Genomic DNA, 19278 nt, shown 5'->3' with positions numbered 1-19278 from the left:
AGGTCATTCTAAGCGTCTCCGTGGACGATATGCTGATGATAGCGAATGATCACCTTGTATACTGAAGAGAGCAATCGAGGCACTGGGTAAGCAAATCGACTTGAAGGATCTTGGAGAGCCCAAATACACTTTGGCATAGAAGCGAACCATGATAAGCACACCCGCCAAATAACCATCAACCAAGCAAAGTGTAAGCAACGAAATATTTGCAAAGTTTGGTAGGGAGGACAAACGCGTGTCAATAGAAAGAGGACAGTGCATGTGCATGAAACAAGGATATAATTCAGATCACGCTTGTAAGAGTGATAATGACAGCAAGATCGATGGACCAAGAGATGTTCCTTATCAACATCTCATCTGTAGTTTAGTACAAGCAAGTAGACCACACATAGGTTTCGCTACGAACGACCAAAGCCACTTCTACAACTACTACAATCACTGAAAAATGCCGAAAAGAGTACTACGATGAGCAGAACTAAAAATGCTGGAATTACATACACTGCTTGTAGATCTCCGATAGTAGGTATATGGGTGCAAGCAGGAACGGAGGCGAAAGCGGGAAGTCAAGGAGCGCATATGTCTACACAATCTTGATACACATTCACTTAAAGTACCTCTACACCAGAAATGAAATCGAAAAAACAAAAGGTGTTTATGGTATCGTTCATCTCGAGCGGCTCCATGTCCGCCGATGCCTTGACTAAACCAGTGCCGTGTTGCAAGAATATAGATCCGCGGCATCCCACTGTCTCGCCAGCATGCTTGGGACGACGTTATTTCTTGCTTTTTGCGATCTAGGTGCACAATGTTATGCAGCATCAGGTCACTGTCTTTACTGTAGTATTCTTGTTCCTTCATAGTGCGGTTCAGAGGCCTTGACAAACTGAAGGATATGGCGTGCGTCCTGTCGTTCCTGCTTACAATCTGTCCCCACGAGAGCTCATCCTCCGTGACGGTCTGGTTAACCGCGGCCACAAGCTCCTGCGGAATAACGACGTCCTCAAGGGGCAACGGTGCTCGAGATAGCGCGTCTGCCGCCTTATTTGAGGTTCCCTTTCGGTATTCCACCGAGAAGTCATATCGCTGCAACGTTAAACTCCAACGTGCGAGCCGTCCGGCTGGGTTTTTCAACCACTTTAACCAGGGCAGTGCCTGATGGTCAGTTTGAATAGTGAATTTCGCACCACCCAAATACATGTCGAACTTATGTAGTGCGAACATGATTGCTAGGCATTCCTTCTCCGTCACGCTATAATTGCGTTCGGGAGGCGTCAGCGTACGGCTTGCAAATGCCACGGGCTGGAGTTCCCCGTGATGCTCTTGTAACAAGACTGCACCAAGGCCATAATCGCTCGCATCTGTTTGAAGTACAAATGGGCGATTGAGGTCCGCCAGATACAAGCGGGTAGTTTCCGCAATCGCTTTAGCGAGAGAGGTAAACGCCTGTTCCTCCGCTTGACCCCACGACCATCGTGCTCCCCTCCGCAAAAGCCAAGTTAGCGGTTGCGTTAGGTCTGCATATCGCGGTATAAACTGTCTATAAAAGCCAATCATACCGAGGAAGCGCTGCAAGCTTTTCACATCCGTCGGGCGGGGGTACTCAAGGATAGCCTTTAGCTTGTCCTCGTTCGGCCTGACCGTGCCGGACTCCACCTTGAACCCGAGGAGATCGATGCTGTTGGTAGCCAACTGCATCTTGCGGGGATTGACAGTCAATCCTGCAGTCTGCATGCGTCCTAATACCACTTTCAAATGAGAAAGGTGTTCCTGGAATGTATGTGAAAAAATTACTACGTCATTCATGTACGCCATAGCGAAATTGTATTTCGCATCGCCAAGCACCTCGTGCATCACTCGCTGAAAACTAGCGGGGGAATTAGACAGTCTAGAGGGCAGTCGGACAAATTCAAATAATCCCCTGTGACATGTAAATGCTGTTTTTTCAACATCATCCGGTGCTATCGGAATCTGCAGGAATCCTCTACTGCAGTCCAAAGTTGTAAACACGTGGGCGGATCCCAACGAATACATGATCGAGTCTGTCAAGGGAAATGGGTACGCATCTCTTACCGTCACCTCGTTCAGTCGGCGGTAATCCACGTACAACCTTGCAGTTCCATCCTTTTTCGGCGCAAGAACCACCGGAAAAGCCCAAGGGCTGCGAGAAGGTCTCACTGCACCGGTCTCGATCATTTCATCCAGCGCAGCAACGAGGAGCTTGCGCTTATGCACACTCAAAGGCCGAGGATTACATCGCCAGGGCCTTGCGTCGCCGGTTTCTATCCGGTGCTCCAATGCATGGGTTAGACCTGGTCTCTCTGTGAACATACAGGAGAATGGCCGCAATGCTTTAGCGAGCATGCGTCGCTGGTGTGGGCTTCCTGGAAATCGTTTCAGGGCGTCCTCCATAACAGCGGGTACGACCATCGCTGTTAGGTGTTCTGATCCGGAAAATAGTTCAACGGACGTAGATTGTCCAGCTCCGGGATCCTGGGTCTCCTCACCAGTCCGGTTCTGCTCTGTTTCCGGCGTCGTCCACTACATGAGGGGGTAGAAGGTAGTACCGCTTGCGTGCTGGCAGCCTCCGCGACGTAAGTCCAGAACGAGTCCCATCCGGATAATGAAGTCGCGTCCCAGGATCATCAGTCCCGCCAATCCGGGCAGGTAGATGAAGCGTTGTCTGACACGTTGTCCATCGACGGTCAAAGTCAGACGTACTGCTCCTCCGGCTGGTACCACTGCATCTGATGCAAGCCTGAGGCAGGTCCTGGTTGTCCGTACGGAAATGTTCCGCTCCCGGCACCAATCGTGGATGGTGTCACCCATCAGGGCTACAGCCGCCCCAGTGTCCACCAAAGCTGCAACGTCCTTACTCAGAACGCGCGCCACGATAAACGGTTCGATGTTGCATATGTCATCTTGCGCTCGACATGCGAGTGGGACCGAGGCCACTACGTTATCAGACAAGATAGCATGGTTAGAACTCGCTTGCTTCTTATCGACATTTTCAGCAGCCGACGACAGAACTGAGTCATTCCCAATTACCGCCGCCGGCGTCCCGGGTTTCCCTGCGGGTGGTGGTCTGCTGCGGCCAGTTACGACGAAAATGACCGCGTTCGCCGCAACCATAACATCGGGGTTGTGTTCCTGCGTTATTACTTGCCCTAGAGTCGCGCCTGTCCTGCGGCGGTGCATGACGTGCATCACCGACTTCGCGCTCGCGCGGCTCTGCTGGTGCCGACCTCGCTCGGTTCCTTTGCTCATATGCAAAGGGATCCAAAGAACGGTGAATTGGCCCGGCGGACGAACCGCCGTGTGTTCCGACAGTCCCGCGGGGGTTCAATTCCGCGTCTAACGACTGTCTCGGCCCGTTCCATGTGCAGCTAGGCTCCAGTGTTTGTTCCGGCCTAGGCGGTGGGCGGTACTGCAATTCCGCCAACAAATCTGCTTGGATGACGCGGGCTTCTTTAGCAAGGTCAGCGAGCGAAGAAAAGCTTCGCCCCCGCAAGTAAGGCTTAAAACGAGGGTGACATTGGTGAATAGCGCGGGCCACCTTCTCGCTTTCCGTCGCGAGCGGTTCAGCTCTGCGGTACAGCTCTTGGATTGCCCGGGTATATTCCAACAGGCTCTCCTCCGCGTGCTGCGTTCGAGTCATGAGTTCCTCTCGCATAAGCATTGCATAATCCGGGGGCAAAAATTCCTCCGGAAACAGCCGCTGAAATTCGGTCATAGACGGAAATACGGGTTGAGACCGGCGCCACACAGCAGCTGAGCTTACCAATGCAGCGGGTAGTATCCGGCGCAGGAAGGCTTCGTCGATTGCTCCAACGGCTGTCTGGTAAGCCTCCAGGTCCACAAGAAAATCTTCGACGGTCTTGGCATCGCTGTAGCCCGAAAATGTCAGTATCGTCAGGTTCAGGCGTAGCGGGGGTTCCGAGGACGGCTGGGCGGCGGACGTGCTACTGGGGAGCTGCTGAGACAATAAAGCACAGAGTGCTGTCATCTGCCGAAGCAGGTCCTCCGCTACTGGCGGGTCGTCGTCGTAGACGGGCTCGAGAGGGGGCTTTTTGGGCTGCATGGCCAGCAAATGCACACTCCCGTACTACAAATAAACAGCAAAAGCGACAGCGAGCGAAGGGCACGGGCGACAAATGCTATGAACAACACTACAAATACACTAGCTGTCAGTGCCTCCCGGGCGTGCGGCGAGACTGGTCGGGCTCCACGTTGGGCGCCAATTTGTGGGATTCCGCCCCCTAGATCCCACTTGGGGTAGAACCCAACCAGTCTCCACCGCACCGAGAGACACAGACACAAATCAGTCAACACCTCCTTTACTGCCCTGCAGAATGTTAACTTACATTCCTCGGAAAAAGCGCTCTGCTCCCTTCACACAGCTGCCGTTCAGACCAAAAAAAAAAGAGCCTTCCCCCATCGCGCTCGCGCCTTATCAAGCCTCTCTGATAAGCGCGCTGAGCGCCCCTTCTTTGTCTTCCACACTTCCCCCCGCAAAAACTAGATGTCCAGTGAGTCCAGAATGGCATCTTTGGCAGAAACCCTGCGAGCATCGGCCAATAGTTGGGGTTGGTATCTGCGCAGAAGAGCGACTACTGCCGCAACATCTTCTGGGCCCAAGGCTGTTGGTGCCGGGTTTCCGTGCATGAGTCTACTCTGGTGCAGGGCTCCTGCTCGATGGGATGCTGGGTGGGTTTCGGGGACCCAGCATACTTGGCAGAGTCTAGCAAGCTCCTCAGGGGTATAGGAGGCAGGGTGCTCAGTAGGATGTCTTTCCTGCAAGGTGTAACCACGAAATGGCTCTGGAGTCGAATCCAAGGAATCTCCTCGAAGGGGTCGGGACTGGTCCCTCCATCGTCTTCTGGAGAAGTAAGAGACTGTGAGGGCGCCTACCAGCACCGTGCAAGTGGCGACATTGTGTCGTTCGATCCTTCCGCTCTGGGAACTGGTCGTCGAACGGGGTGGCGGGTGATCCGCGCCGGGTGTACGTCCCCGACCTCGGGGCTGGCGATACGGCTGAAAGGCCCGTCCGGCCTGTCTTCCTCGTGTCCTGCAATAGGAAAGGAGGAAGGGTTATCTCGGCTGCTTACGTGGGCGAAGGTAATAACGGGTAATCCCGGGAACCCCGCCCTGGGCAGTAGTCCCTTGGGGGGATGGTTGACCGGCCCTAGGGGGACTTGAGGGAGAGCGGGCTTGCGATGCTGGATCGCGGTCCTCCTCCCACCTGCCGTTGTCCGAGATACGCTGGCTGAAGGTCTTGAGGTCTTGTACGTGGACGGGGCCCGTTTCCTCGTTGTCGCTGCAACGCTCGAGCCTGTAAGTGAACGGAGTTAGCTGTGCGCTTACCCGATAAGGACCGTCCTATCGATCAGCGAGAGAGGCAGCAAAGCCTTTCGCTGCACCGCTAAGGGGATGTGTTCGCCTTAGGACCAGGTCTCCAATGCGGTAAATGACCTGGCGCCGACCTTTACTGTACTGGAGATACTGCTCCAGTCTTGCGACCTCAAGACTCTCTCGTGCCAAACGAATGGCAGTCGAAATTTATCGCGAAGATCATTAGCATCCTTCGCGTACGAACGACTAGGCTGTGCGTGCGGTGTTCGCAACGTGTTTTCGAGGGGGAACCCAATTTCCCGTCCGAAATGCAAATAAGCCGGGGTAAATCCTGTCGACCTATTTTCCGTGGTACGAGTGGCAAAGCCAAGCTCCGTAAGACGGGCGTCCCAATCTTTATGCCTTTCGGTAAAAGATACGAACATCATCTTGATGTTGCGATTGACCCGCTCAGTTATGTTCGCCTAAGGGTGATAAGGGGACGTCTTTACGTGACGTATGCTCAATGCAGAGCAACTATCGACAAACACCTTACTTGTAAAGTACGAGGCGTTATCCGTGATGAGCTGGTCCAGGAATCCAAACCGGGAAAAAACGTCCAGCAGTCTGTCCCAGATCCGAGCGGACACCAACTTGCGCAGCGGGTAAAGCTCAACCCACTTCGTGAAGTGATCTGTAACAACTAACAGATATTGGTTACCACGGGGACTTCTGGGATAAGGACCCATTACGTCACATGCGACTATCTGCCAAGGTTTCTGGCTAACAATCGGTTGCAGCAAGCCGGGAGACTGCCCTCCACGCGGCTTAGACTTCTGACATATCGGACAGCTGCGTGTATACTGCAAAACATCCTGTCTCATGCCTGGCCAAGTCGCGATACGACACAACTTAGAGTAAGTCTTGCTGCCGCTACCGTGACCCGACAATGCAGAATCATGGAAGTATTTGAGGAATGACTTACGTAGCTTCCTTGGAACTACGATCCGAAAGGGGCTATCACCAACCTCCTCGTCGTCCGCCTGGGGAATGTACCGGACCAGGAGACCATCCTCGCTCAGCTGATATGAGTCGTACCTCTCCTCAGCGTCTTCCGTGCCTTGCAGGTTTGCTGTTTCCAGCCACCTTGACACACGCTGACAAAGGCCGTCGGTCCTCTGCGCTTCCAGGATGTCGTTCCTGCTTACAATCTGTCCCCACGAGAGCTCCTACCGAAACCACCGCACCGAGAGACACAGACACAAATCAATCAACACCTCCTTTACTGCCCTGCAGAATGTTTTATTTTTTATTTTTTTTCAATTCAATTTCAATTCAATTTTATTAGTAGTATTTGCAATACATAGTACACAGTGGGGGCCCCGTAGCATAGCTAGAGGTGGGGCCTTCCGGAAACAATCTGAATATCATATCATATGTGGCGACAACATCAGAACAAGGTATCCAATACAGTATGGGACAAAGCACAATACGCACAAAAGAAAAAGAAGAACAAACAAATTAAATAAATATAAGAAATAAAAACAACTGAGATTGAGCAAAATTGTGACGTTTATGAAGGTAAACAGCGTAGACGAAAAAACCCATGGGAGAAAAAAGACAAATAGTTGAAAAAGCGTGCATGAAAAGAATGTGTATGAATATGAGTACCTAATTCATGAAATGGTTCCTTAAGATGATCCGAAAACGATGGAACGAACGTACTGACTTTAGGTTATCGGGCAAGGCGTTCCATAGTTTGGCAGCAACGAAGGTGAATGTTTGCTTCCCGTAGTTGGTTGTTGTGCGTGGCAGGAGAAAATTACCGGAGCGAGGTGATCTAGATGGAACGACTACTGCAAGACACTGATTGTTGAAGACACCTGACAAATGCTTGTACAGAAGCATGCAAATGTTAACTTAGATTCCTCGGAAAAAGCGCTCTGCTCCCTTCACACAACTGCCGTTCAGACCCGGAAAAAAAGAGCCTTCCTTCATCGCGCTCGCGCCTTATCAAGCCTCTCTGATAAGCGCTCTCAGCGCCCCCTCTTTGTCTTCCACAGTTCTCATCACACATTTTTTTAATTTTATTTATTTACTTGAAATGCCCGAGGGCTTTACATGAGGGGTGGGAAAATAAACCGACGCACAATTACATAAAAAGACACACCACACTACACAAATATTAAGAATCACACTGAAGAAAAACCCGACACAATTGCTTCCGGAACTGCCCGCTCTCTGACAGGTTCACAATATGATCTGGAAGGGCGTTCCAATATCTGAATTCGGTGGGAATGCACGAATGGAAATGAAGGCCAGAACGTGAAGCTACCTGCCTGATTTTCTTTCTGTGGTCTATGCAGTCGGAAACGTAGACCGGAGAAGAGTAGCTTGTTGAAAGAGTAGGATGGTAGTATATTTTATGAAGCAAACATAACTTTGACATTCTACGTCTAATGGAGAGATGAGGAATGTTAAAGTGCTACTTTAGACTGGAGACGCTAACCTCCCGCGAGTAGGATGAAGAGACGAAGCGCACAACTCTGTTCTGAATGGACTCTAATGAAGTGATTAGGTAATGTTGGTGAAGACTCCAAATAGCTCAGTGACTCCAATGTGAAGACAATGGTAAATTTTTAGATGTCGTAGCGTTGGACATGGGCTTGCAGCCAAGCACCATGAAATAAACCGCGAGATTTCGGCCTCCCGTGCCGGCAAGGTGTATGCTTCTTGCGCCCATCCTTGCGAAGGGGATAATGATTACAAGTTCTTTCTCGTATAGCTGACGCTTAGCACATTCGGAACATCATCAGAGCCACATCTCGTCACGTGCCAATATTTCCAGTCATCGTAGCGGAGAACAGCTCTCTACAGCTCAAGTATGTTATAACGCAGGCAATACAAGCTGTGTCAATACATCTAAAAGACTTCTAAATGTAGAGTTTGGCAATGTTATTAGATGTCTAACAGAGAAGCTCTATTGCTCTGTGTCCGTCTCCTAGACGTCCCTTAGTTATCTGACGGTACGCTAAAATACGTCTAATAGATGTATAATTGTAGCACAGATAAATACCCCTGTCAGACGACACACTAAATGCCAATTTAGTAACCGTCATTTAGGACAAAGGACCATTATGTCCGTGTCACACGCCAGTGGCTATTAGCAACACCTGGCAATTTCGGTTAACGTGGCTCACTAATGGCCTTTAGAGAGTTAAAGCGAAGTGTGTAACCGGGGCGCCGGCATGTATACCTGCACGCTGAAGAGCTCGTTGACCGTAGACTCCGGTCGGACGCCATCTGTAATTGCTTTTGCATATCTGTAGTCTGCCCCTGCATATACAGGGTGTTCCAGAAAACGTGTCATTGAATTATAATCAAAAGCTACGACACCTGGAATCATGCGGTCAACAGCATTTGTTCTTATTAGGTTTTTGCCACCTCCTAATGTGAATGTCATGTGCTCCAAGTTTAATTATGTAAATATTTGCGAACTGAACTCGGAAATTTGCCAAGTAAAGATCACTTTTTTACCCCACCAATATGAAGAGCGTGCCGAATTGATAATTCACAGTGATATTCACGAGCTATCACACCGGAAAAAATAGCCGAATATCATGCTTTTCGGAGCACCGGACCATAGCGCGATGACTTTTTGAGCGCAATCGCTCTCAGTGCGACGAAAGGAGGTTCCGAAGCCAGCCCACAGAGTGATAGTAGAAAAAGTAACAGTTCCTAAAATTGGGAGAGGGAAAGCATTATCCTAGTGAAATTTGGACGTGATAAGCCGTGCCTGTTTTATCTCTTTCTGCGATGTCGGGGAGGGCTGGGTTTCCGACCTCCTTTCGTCGGACTGACAAAGATTGCGCTGAAAAATTCATCGTGCGCTATTCTGTGCGACCTCCGTAGAGCATGATGCTCGGCTATTTCTTCCGATGGGATAGCTTTTGAATATCCCTGTCGATTATCATTAATTTGACTAAATTAGACACGCTCTTCACATTGGAGGGGTAAAAAAGTGACCTTTACTAGGCAAATTTCCGACTTAAGCTCGCAAAAATTTACATAATTAAACTTACGTTACACGACATTCATATGAGGAGGTGGTAAAAACCCAGTAAGAACAAATGTCATTGACCGCATGACTCTAGGTGGGGTAGTTTTTTTTTATTATTATAATTCAATGACATGTTTTCTGGGACACCCTGTATGCACGCATTAAAGGTTGACTGTGTAATGTATATTTGACTTTGACTCACGCAATGGTCCGCACGGCACGGCACGGCACGGCACAGCATGTAAGCTCCTAACTTCTGATCTGTTTAGCAGTCGGTTACGAATGTTGTAATACCTAGCAGCGCCACATGTCCCTTATATGTGTAACCTCGTCTCCGGTATTCGGCATAGACATACGACCAGAGTTGTACCTAACGCGTTACTAGTAATTGCGTTACTACTAATCAATTACTTTTTCAGTAATTTTTTTACGTAATCAGTTAAGTTTGTGAGCAAGTAATTTTCCAAGTAATCTGAATACAATTTTCGGTAATCAATTACTTTTTTTAACTTTCTGTCAACAATGGCAACCCTATTCCAAGCCAATCTGTACTTCTGTTCCACCACGAGTTCGACTGAAGCAATGAGGTAGAGGTCACTGTGACGGCAGTCTCTAGTCCACACGTGTTCCATGCACACCACAGTAATATGATAATCCCTTACAACCGCGACCTACTGGAGCAACAGTAAAATAGGTGACTGTATTGATACATTGTACGGGCTCAACATAGCAATAGTAACAAAACGACGCGCATGTTTCGACGTGGATGTTTCGATGTTGTTTTAAGTGTGTATATAAATCTGCAATAAACGCGTGTATGTGTTTTGTATGTTGCTTTTAAATGTATTTGTGAATTTCACTTATCATGTACGTTGGTGTCTCATATTAGAATTTGCAGCAAGAGCTGCATGGTTGCATTCACCGCAAGCTTGTTGGCTTTGGTATGGCTCACAATTTAAAAGTAATGGCAAAAGTAACGCGTTACATTTTTAATCGGTAACGTATTACATTTGTGATGAAGTAATTTGTAACGGTAAAGAATTACTTTTCGCGCAGTAGTAACAGTAATTGTAATCAATTACTTTTCTCGAGTAACGTGTACAACTCTGCATACGACAGACTAGAGCACGTGACGGTCTCGAACGTCTCTGAGGGTTTACGCGCCCCATCTTGTGAAATGTAAAGCGTTGGTTCATATACCATCATATCCATTAGGATGTATCAGGTCAGGTCATGTTGGGGGCCTAAGAAGGGCACACTATGCGGTGCCGGCCTCAGGCTTAGCTGCCTTCTTACCTGTGCCGACATGGCGACTGAGCGTGTCCAATGTTGAATATATGGGCGCTTGCCCACTATAGGAAACTATGTTGTTCCAGGATTCGACGGCAAGTTGTGAAAGTACGTTTTCTGTATGCTAGAGCGCTATTTCTTACGATATTATTGAACTGACACCCACGTGAGACGTTTGACACCTACTCTTTGGAAATGGCAGTTAAACGCCATTTAGCTAACTATCGGCTTCTTAACGGACAGTACCTTTCTAGACCAAACGGCTGAAATGGAACCGTATTTATCTATCTGCTGGGCTGTCATATAGACATGTGTATTAGCCATGATGTCTCAAATTATACAAAATGTATACCTAAATTTTGGCACCAGTGGCCCATGTACTCATTCACGCAGGTGTCTGTCACGTGCGTATACACGTATGTCTGGCTCATGCACAACATGTCTATACAAGTCACAAAGGCAGCATGAATGTTGGGACAACATTTATTTCTATTAACATACTGTGTAAACGCTGACTACACTGCAAATCTCACACCGCTTGACTGTCGCTTATTAAGGAGTGACAAAATTGCAAAAATATCGCCGCTGAATTAGAGGGTGTCTAACGGCTTTGAACCGCGTCCTATAGGTACTGGCCTTCAGGCAGTTCCCAGGGGCATGTATTTCCCCTAAACTCTTAAAAAAAGGGTGTACTTTAACTCATTTTTTGCCACATATATAACGCCTTTTTGGAGAGTACAATTACGCTCAAAAGGGTGTCTCCTCACTCCCTCAAGGGAGTAGCATAATAACTTTCTCCCAACTGGAGAGTAATATTACTCCCCGGCATGGAGAAGGCTACTCCCTTGAGGGAGTGAGGAGACACTCTTTTGAGCGTAATTGTACTCTCCAAAAGGGTGTTATATATGTGGCAAGGAAAGGAGTTAAAGCACACCTTTTTTTTTAAGAGTGTAGCGCTATTTCACGCCTTCTCCAACGCTATATACCACCTTTCCCCCACTTCACCCATCTACCACGGAAGGTTGCCCCGCGCGTCTGACAAAAGCGTGCATAATGTGCAAACCAAACTCACTTTATTTTCCGGTGTCACATTATCTGTGCATGGAGTTCCAACAAATACAGCCACATGATAAACGAAGGCCAAGCCGACACACGGACTGCCGGGAAGAACCACTGACGAAATATTTAGATCAGAACTCGAGCCAAGCAGTTCAGGTTTCAAACGTGTGCTGTGATGCACTGCGCTTGAAAGCTGCCCTGTCGCGAGATGTGAGGGACCTGCAAAGTTTAATGAAAGCATGGCAAACCTTAAGTTATAGTGATCGGAGACGGACGACATAATACATTTAAGGCAGTTCAGTAAATATGTTAAAGGTCAGATATGCCGATTTTGAAGTGCCGCAGAACTGAGCGATACTCGCGCTGTGTGTTCATTAGCGAACACTGAAAATGTGTGCGAAATATCTGGGCCCAACTGTTTGTAGTTTTTTAGAAAACGTTTTTTAGTTTTCCCACCAGCCCATCAGACCGTCGGAAAACCCTGTGCACAGGCGCACCAACGTCACTGCTCTAGGTTTATCTGTCTTTGGCTTGACATGGACTCTTGTCTTGGCCGCTTGACTTGGCTTCCTTGTTTTCGTTCTCTGTGCATCGTACATCGCCTGCTGTTGCCGGAAGCCTCCGGAGCAAAGCATGTGTTCATTTCTTTGGCACGACGTTTGGAAAGCGCACTTCCTTGTGCTGACCTTGTGAGCTGATGCGATATGATACGTGATATGCCACGGCGAAGTTGTCGAGAATGCGACGGTGCTACGCTGTTAGAACAATTCATCGGAGCATTCAAGTGTTACCTATTATAAGTTGGCAAAAGACCAACCAGTGCGAAGCTCTTGGATGACATCGACAGGCGTCCAAGGACTTCGTCCGCGAATGTTATCATAGGTTACGCGCGACTTCAGAGGCAATTTGGAACCTCGACACGAAATCGTCTGAAGTGAGATGCCCGGCACAAAATTTTGGAAGTGCCACGGAGGATCCAGAGCAAAAAACAGGAGCAAAAGTAAGTCGAGGTTCAGACATAAAAATGGAAAGCTTCAATGCTTCATAAATCGATTGTGCATTGTCCTACTGCGCTTCCTCTGATAGCGCCACGATTAACAACACGGCAGTAGTGAGAATCTAACTTGCGAATTACCACAGGTGCACGCTGAAGGCAGCGTCTGGCTCGCATCTGGTGCATGAAGAAATTGCTGACACGTTAGTTGCAGTCCAGCTGCCACCAGCAGGTATGACAATGTGCTGTTATAATTTGAGCATTCACCTATATTCCACGTTTCATGTGAGCTGTCATGCAGACACCTTGGCAGTACTCTTAAATCTGCCCTCAACATTACAACCTCTGCTTTCAGAGTGGAAAACAAAGGTCGCCATTCCGATTAACTGCTATCTCCCAGTTCAAGCACTTTTGCTGTCCAAACACTGGTTCCTCTGGATGGTGTGGCACAAGCAGCTTCGCTGACTGACATAGAAGGTACATTACATTAGTTCAGTTAATTTGCCTCTTGCACATTTTTGTTACTGTTAGCTGGACTACTGTGGACATACAATCCCTTCTGACACACAAAAGCTGATGTCATTGTCATCTCTGATAAAGTTTTCGAATTTTCACTCTTATCAACGTCCATTGTGGAAGGTGCTTTAACTAGCTGTGAATGTTTGATTGAAGAAAGTAGTAAGTACTGACCACGTTTATCCGGAAACGCACATCTTCGTCTGGACGCCATTAATGAGCAATTAGAGCTAATTGGGACCCCCCACATTAATCAGCACCCTCCAGGGAGCCATCACACTAATTGGGGAATGTCTATCTCGCGTCCAGACCAGTTGTGCGTTTCCGGATAATCGTGGTCATAAAAAAGAAAAAAAAAAAACAGGCAGAAAATAAAATAAAAAGATAGAAATAGAGTGGAGAGAAACAATTTATTCGAAAATCAACGATGCCGCGGCGAAGAAGCCGCTCCGCAACACCCGAGTGACCAGCGCCCGCCATGTTGGTAGTTTGCACCCAGCAGTTGCAGAGATCGACGACAGGTGGCCACTTAGTTGCAAGGCATCACACCAGATGGCGCCACCATCATAGCTCTAGACGAGAAAGACAGAACAAGATACTAGCGGCAGGTAAAAATGACAGCACTGCTAAGCAAGTCTAGGCATGCGAGAGAAAAGGTCTAACCGCTACTGCTAAACAGAAAACAGTACACATCGGGGAAAAAGGCTTACGGGGACGATCGCTTAGGTGGATCGCTTATCGTGGAACCCACGTACGTGGGGAGCGGGAAAAAAACGATATTAAAAATACTACCCTTTTATTACGAGAAAGACAAGCACGTCGTCACCTACACGTTAGATAACATCCAGTATTTTAACCTGTCTCAATTCGAAATTCCCTCAGTGACGATCGTTCTCGCGGACGAAACGGGAAGACGTTTGCCGTTGCGGTCCAAAGGCAGAACCAATCTAACGTTGCATTTCAAATATGTACCGTAATTCACCCAAAATAATCCCCGTGTACACGGGACCCCTTTTCCAACGAGGGGGCAGTGTGTTGAGCAACATATCCAAGTTTATCGTTCCCATCTGGCAGCAAATAAAACCGATCGCCAAGAGAACGTTGAAGCGCTTGGCGCGGAATTTGGCCGATGGCGAAGGAATATCGCGCGCAGTAAAAAAGACGGCCATAGCAACAGGGAGAGACGTGCTGGATTCCATGGAGGGCTCTGGAAACAACAATGGGAAGAAACGCCGCAAACGGCAACAAAAGGCGCCGACACACGACGCACCTGCAGATATCTTTGGTACGCCGTGAAGGTCACGCATCCGCTGCGCGCGCTCCGTCATGACGTCAACGAAAGGAAAAATACAGACGCCGATCTGTCTAACGAGTGATGTGATGATATTCGAACCCCCTTCCATTCAATACAGCGTGGAAGATACTTCGTACCAACTTTTTTATCCGGTCAACGGAGTAAATAATTCCGTGATCGAGTTTTGTATTCAAAATTTGCAAAGGGCACACTTGGATCTCTACGGCAGTTTCGTGTCTTTGACCGTGCGCATTGTTCGCGACGACGGGGAAGAAATGGACGAGAAAGATATCGTTTTCCCAATAAACCACCTGTTGAGCGGCATGTTTAAGACGGTCACCGTTTATGCGAACAACAAGCTCGTCAGTTCCAACGAGTTGTACGCCTACAGGAGTATTTTGGACGTGGTGCTTCATTCCACGCCCATGGCTCAAGAAACAGTGCACGCGGCTGGACTTTATGTCGAGGACGACGAACATTTAACGGACGATTACGACGTCTCGTCTCGCGGTCCGAAACAACGTTACGAAGCGACGAAGGGTGGAAAATACTTTAACCTGGTCGGTCAGATCAATACCGACCTGTTTCAACAGCCACGCCTGATGGTACCTGCCGTCGAAATTCGCGTCGTTTTCCTATTAAACAACGACGAATTTAAACTCGTATCGGTCCCCAAAGACAAGAAAACGGACAATTACGAGGTGGACATTAAAGAAATGACGTTACACTTGAAAAAGGTGACGCTGGCACCTTCCCTGTTTTTGGAATACGAGCGTCGGCTTCAGACCACGCCGGCCATCTACGTGTTACGCGGATTGGAAACCAAGGTGCGGAGCTTGAGTGCCGGGAGCTTGGACGCTCACTTTGAAAACGTTTACCCCGAAAGGGTACCTTCCAAATTATGCGTCGCCCTGCTCGCCACGTCCGACTTTCTCGGCGACATCCAATCGAACCCCTACAAATTCCGTCATTACGACCTGTCTCATTCGATGCTCTCCGTGGACGGCCAGCAAGTGCGAGCCGAGTACAACTTTCAGAACGACTTCGTCAAAATTCCCTACTTTAACTTCTTGCAAGAACTGGGAGAGAAACATTTCAAGTATAGCTACGAGCGATTTAAAACGAATGGGTTCCTCCTCTACTTCAACCTGGACGTGGGCAAGTGTTCTTCTCCTTCGCATTTGAACGAGTGGCGAAAAGGAAACGTTCGCCTGCAATTACGCTTCGCTAAAGCCCTTCCACACGCGGTCACCGTCCTCTTGATTTCCGAGTGTCCCAAGCTCATGTACGTCGACAAGGACCGTACGGTCACCTTCCCATAAGAAAAGATGTACGACAGCGACATCTTGGAACTCGTGTCCCTGAACCCCCTCGCTTCCTCCATGCTGAGAGGCATTTGCGCTTCCAACGAAGCCTTCGTTTTACGCAAGCCCGGTTATTTAATCATCAATACGGAAGAGTGAAGAAGACGCGGGCAGCACTGGGTGCTCTACCTGAAAAACTACGACGGGTCTACCGTGTTTTTCGACAGCTACGGACTTCCCCCCATCGAAGCAAACCTTCGAAGGACTTTACCTGTAGTGGACGAGTATAACGACAAGTGTATTCAATCACCCTTTTCGCCTTACTGCGGGCTTTTTTGTATCTACGTAGCCACGCGCATGTCGAAACGCTACAGCTTGAAAAGTTGTGTATCCATGTTTTCCTGTAACCTCGAAGAGAATGACGAAACAATAAAACGTCTCCTCGTGAGCGAACTCGTTTCGTAAAAAATAGACTATTTATTTATTCACGACATACACAAGACCCTTGCGAGACGATCTTCCAACGTGCTGACCCGACGCTCACCGCCGTCGTCGCCGGTCTGCACCGTGACGTCGAGGGATGTGTGGAGAAGCCAGTAGCGACGGACGATAGGCCGGTTGAAACCCGCGTTGATGAGACACGGGTCGACTGTCTCTCCTCGTCTATACTTTTCCAACAGCTCGAGCTTGTAATCTACGAAACGCTTCATTTTCTTTGCAATCTTCCCACTGACAGTGAACAGACGTAAGGGTATCGTCTTGAGAATCGAGCGAAAGTCTCCCTCGCAGCTATCGCCGTGAATATAATCGCGTAATCGCAGCAAGTCCCGATACATTCGCGTTTGCACAAAGGTGGCAAACCTCTGCTCGGGCGTCATCATGACTGAGACGGAATGAGAGTAGACAACCTTTTTTTTATTTCTCGTTACACATGAATTAGGCTCCAGCTTTGGTTTCGTAGCCGGGAAGGCAGCCCAAATACGGATGAAGGCTCGAGTCTAACCAATGGCTGAGGTTTCTCGACCAGAGTCCACCGCAGCGACAGGTAGTCAGTTGATCGCCGATTCGCAAAAAGAAGGTCTTTGGAGGAGGCTTGAAGGTTAGGACCAAGGGCAGATCTCCCGTCAGTAGCCATTCGTAATCTGCAACGAAAGGAGTGTGAGAAACGCGTGTTTTTTTAACTCAACCACACACGTACAATCTTCTTCAGTCACAGAGTGACACTGATGGTCCATCTTCTCCATCTTCCTTCAATAGTCGTAGTCCTTCGCAACATACGTCGAACGGTACCGTCCGACAGCCGAGAAACGGGCGAATCAATCGGTCCGTCCAATGCTTTTGCTCTGGAAAAAAATGTGAACGATTATAGAACGTATTAAAAAAAATAACGAGGAAGCATACTTTTGGACCACAATCCACCGCAATTGGTGCAGAAGAAGCGGGCGCTGCCAATCTCGCGCAATATGTGAGGCGGGAAAAAACCGACTTCACGCGCAGCAAAAGTGTTGTACACTGGAAACGAAACTCTTCAAACATTTCGACGATGATGATGACGTCATGGGTATTACTTACGAGGATCTACCAAGCTGATCATGATGGAATGACGATCGACCATTCGCTTCGACATTTATAGTAAAGCTTTGCCTTTCACTCTCTATGACGTCATTGAACGTGTTTGGGCATGTTAAGACGTGTTTGAACATGTTTGGACATGGGCGGCGAAGTCGCCCCTGGACACACTCGTTCCTCTCACCCTCTCTATGACGTCATTGAACGTGCCTGAACATGTTTGGACGTGTTTGGACGTGTTTAGACACAGGCGACGAAGTCGTCCCTGGACACACTACTTCCTCTCTCTCTCTCTCTCTATGACGTCATTGAACGTGTTTGAACATGTTTGAACGTGTTTGAACATGTTGTGACGTGTGTAGACACGAACCCCGCAATACGAAAAACGTCACGCAGTACAAATTAGATTGGTGGTTAGTGTGTCGCGCCCAGTGTAGAAGGATCCTGGGTTCGAATCCCACTCTGGGTCTTCTTGTCGTCATGTACAAGTTGTCCCAGAGTGTTAGCTAGAAATTAGTGTAATGTTTTATTCAACGTCGATGGTATTATCATTGTCATATGCGACATCGCAAAAAGGCGCGAAAGACGGAAGGCGGGGTGGTCAAAGTACAGACGACACCGTCGCAATGCGAGGAGGAGGAGAGCGGTGTAGCGACTATAAAAGGTGCGCTGGTTCTACGACGATTGACAGGAAGCCCACGAGGGGCATCCATCCACGACACGAGGCGTTTCGTGGACCAAAATGTAAGTTGACCGTCTCTGCTGTGAGAGTGTATTCTATGTATGACATTGTTTTTCAGGAACCGATAGCCGCTGTCACCGCATGACACTGACCACAGGGACTCATCCCATCCTCTCTCATCATCATCAATCTCAAGCGTTCCTCAACTGAAGGGAAAAGTGAGCATTGTTTCGTGAGGGGGAATCTCGTACTGATTTTGTTTGACCGCAGTGCCGCGCTGTCTCGTATGTCAGTACGACCCCATCGATGCCATGCTCGTGGCCGTAGAAAGAGAGCACGAAGCTAGAATAGAGAATCTCGGTAATAGCCCAGTCGTCCTTTCAGATGACGACGACGACAGAGACAGTAGTCCGCCTTTCGTAATACCTGAAACAGACGACGACGAACCCCTAGATGGACATGACAATGCAGACGAATTGCTCATGTGGGAAGGGGATCAGTCGTATGCAGATTTCATTCCTCTGTCTGGTAGGGTTCGAGATGAATCACCAGATGCAAGCCCAGAATTTCGAAACGAAGCTGAGCCTGTCCAGGGTCGTAGAATCGTTGAATTGTGAGAACACGTCGTAGAGAATCATCCCTCCGTCACGGAGAGACGATTCCTTTCTTTTTTTGTCACAGATGAGGCATTTGACGGAACGGCTACTAGGTACACGCTTCTCTGTTCCCCGCACGACGACAACGTCGACGATTTGCGACTCTATCTACCGAGCATAGCTCCAGTAATCACGCGCGTCCTCGAAGCTTATCCCATGCCTTTCAAATTTTGTCTGTGCTCAAAGGCGCTCATGGTTAAGGACGGAGCCGACGGGTTGACTTCGCATCTCCTTCACGTGAACCTTCACATGAGAGTCGTTCATAACTGCCAAGAAAGCGAAAGCGCGATAAATGCTGCCATCGCAGAGTCCTCGCAACGTGTTGAAAACTATGCGAGAGAAGGGTCTGGTTTCACCTCGAACGACGTCCAATGTGTCGACTTAAAACTAACGCGCTTAAAACCGAAGCGGATTGGATGCACGATAGAGCTTCCCGAGCTGCTAAAGAGAAAAACAAAGACTCTCACAAACGTCAAACTTCCGCCGAATCACGAAAACGAGTGTTTCAAGTATAGCGTGCTGGCAC

At 48.6% G+C, this 19278-nt stretch overlaps 1 protein-coding gene across 1 annotated transcript in view; it reads right to left on the bottom strand.

Moving 5' to 3' along the window:
- The window catches only part of LOC135389445 (uncharacterized), a 475452-nt gene extending 464756 nt beyond the window's left edge, over positions 1–10696 (bottom strand). The window contains exons 1-9 of the mRNA XM_064619493.1: positions 10685–10696; positions 6385–6557; positions 5178–5329; positions 4909–5065; positions 4671–4791; positions 3779–4072; positions 3164–3715; positions 2071–2538; positions 747–1767 (exon numbers count right to left, since the gene is read on the bottom strand). Of these exons, the coding sequence (XP_064475563.1) occupies positions 747–1767; positions 2071–2538; positions 3164–3715; positions 3779–4072; positions 4671–4791; positions 4909–5065; positions 5178–5329; positions 6385–6557; positions 10685–10696 (2950 nt within the window). The remainder of the gene's footprint in view (positions 1–746; positions 1768–2070; positions 2539–3163; positions 3716–3778; positions 4073–4670; positions 4792–4908; positions 5066–5177; positions 5330–6384; positions 6558–10684) is intronic.
- Positions 10697–19278: the final 8582 nt, after the last annotated feature.

Source organism: Ornithodoros turicata, chromosome 3 (assembly GCF_037126465.1).
Source record: "Ornithodoros turicata isolate Travis chromosome 3, ASM3712646v1, whole genome shotgun sequence".
NCBI lineage: Eukaryota > Metazoa > Arthropoda > Arachnida > Ixodida > Argasidae > Ornithodoros > Ornithodoros turicata.
Note: the sequence above shows the minus strand (reverse complement) of the source record. Positions and strands in the feature narration are given on the sequence as shown.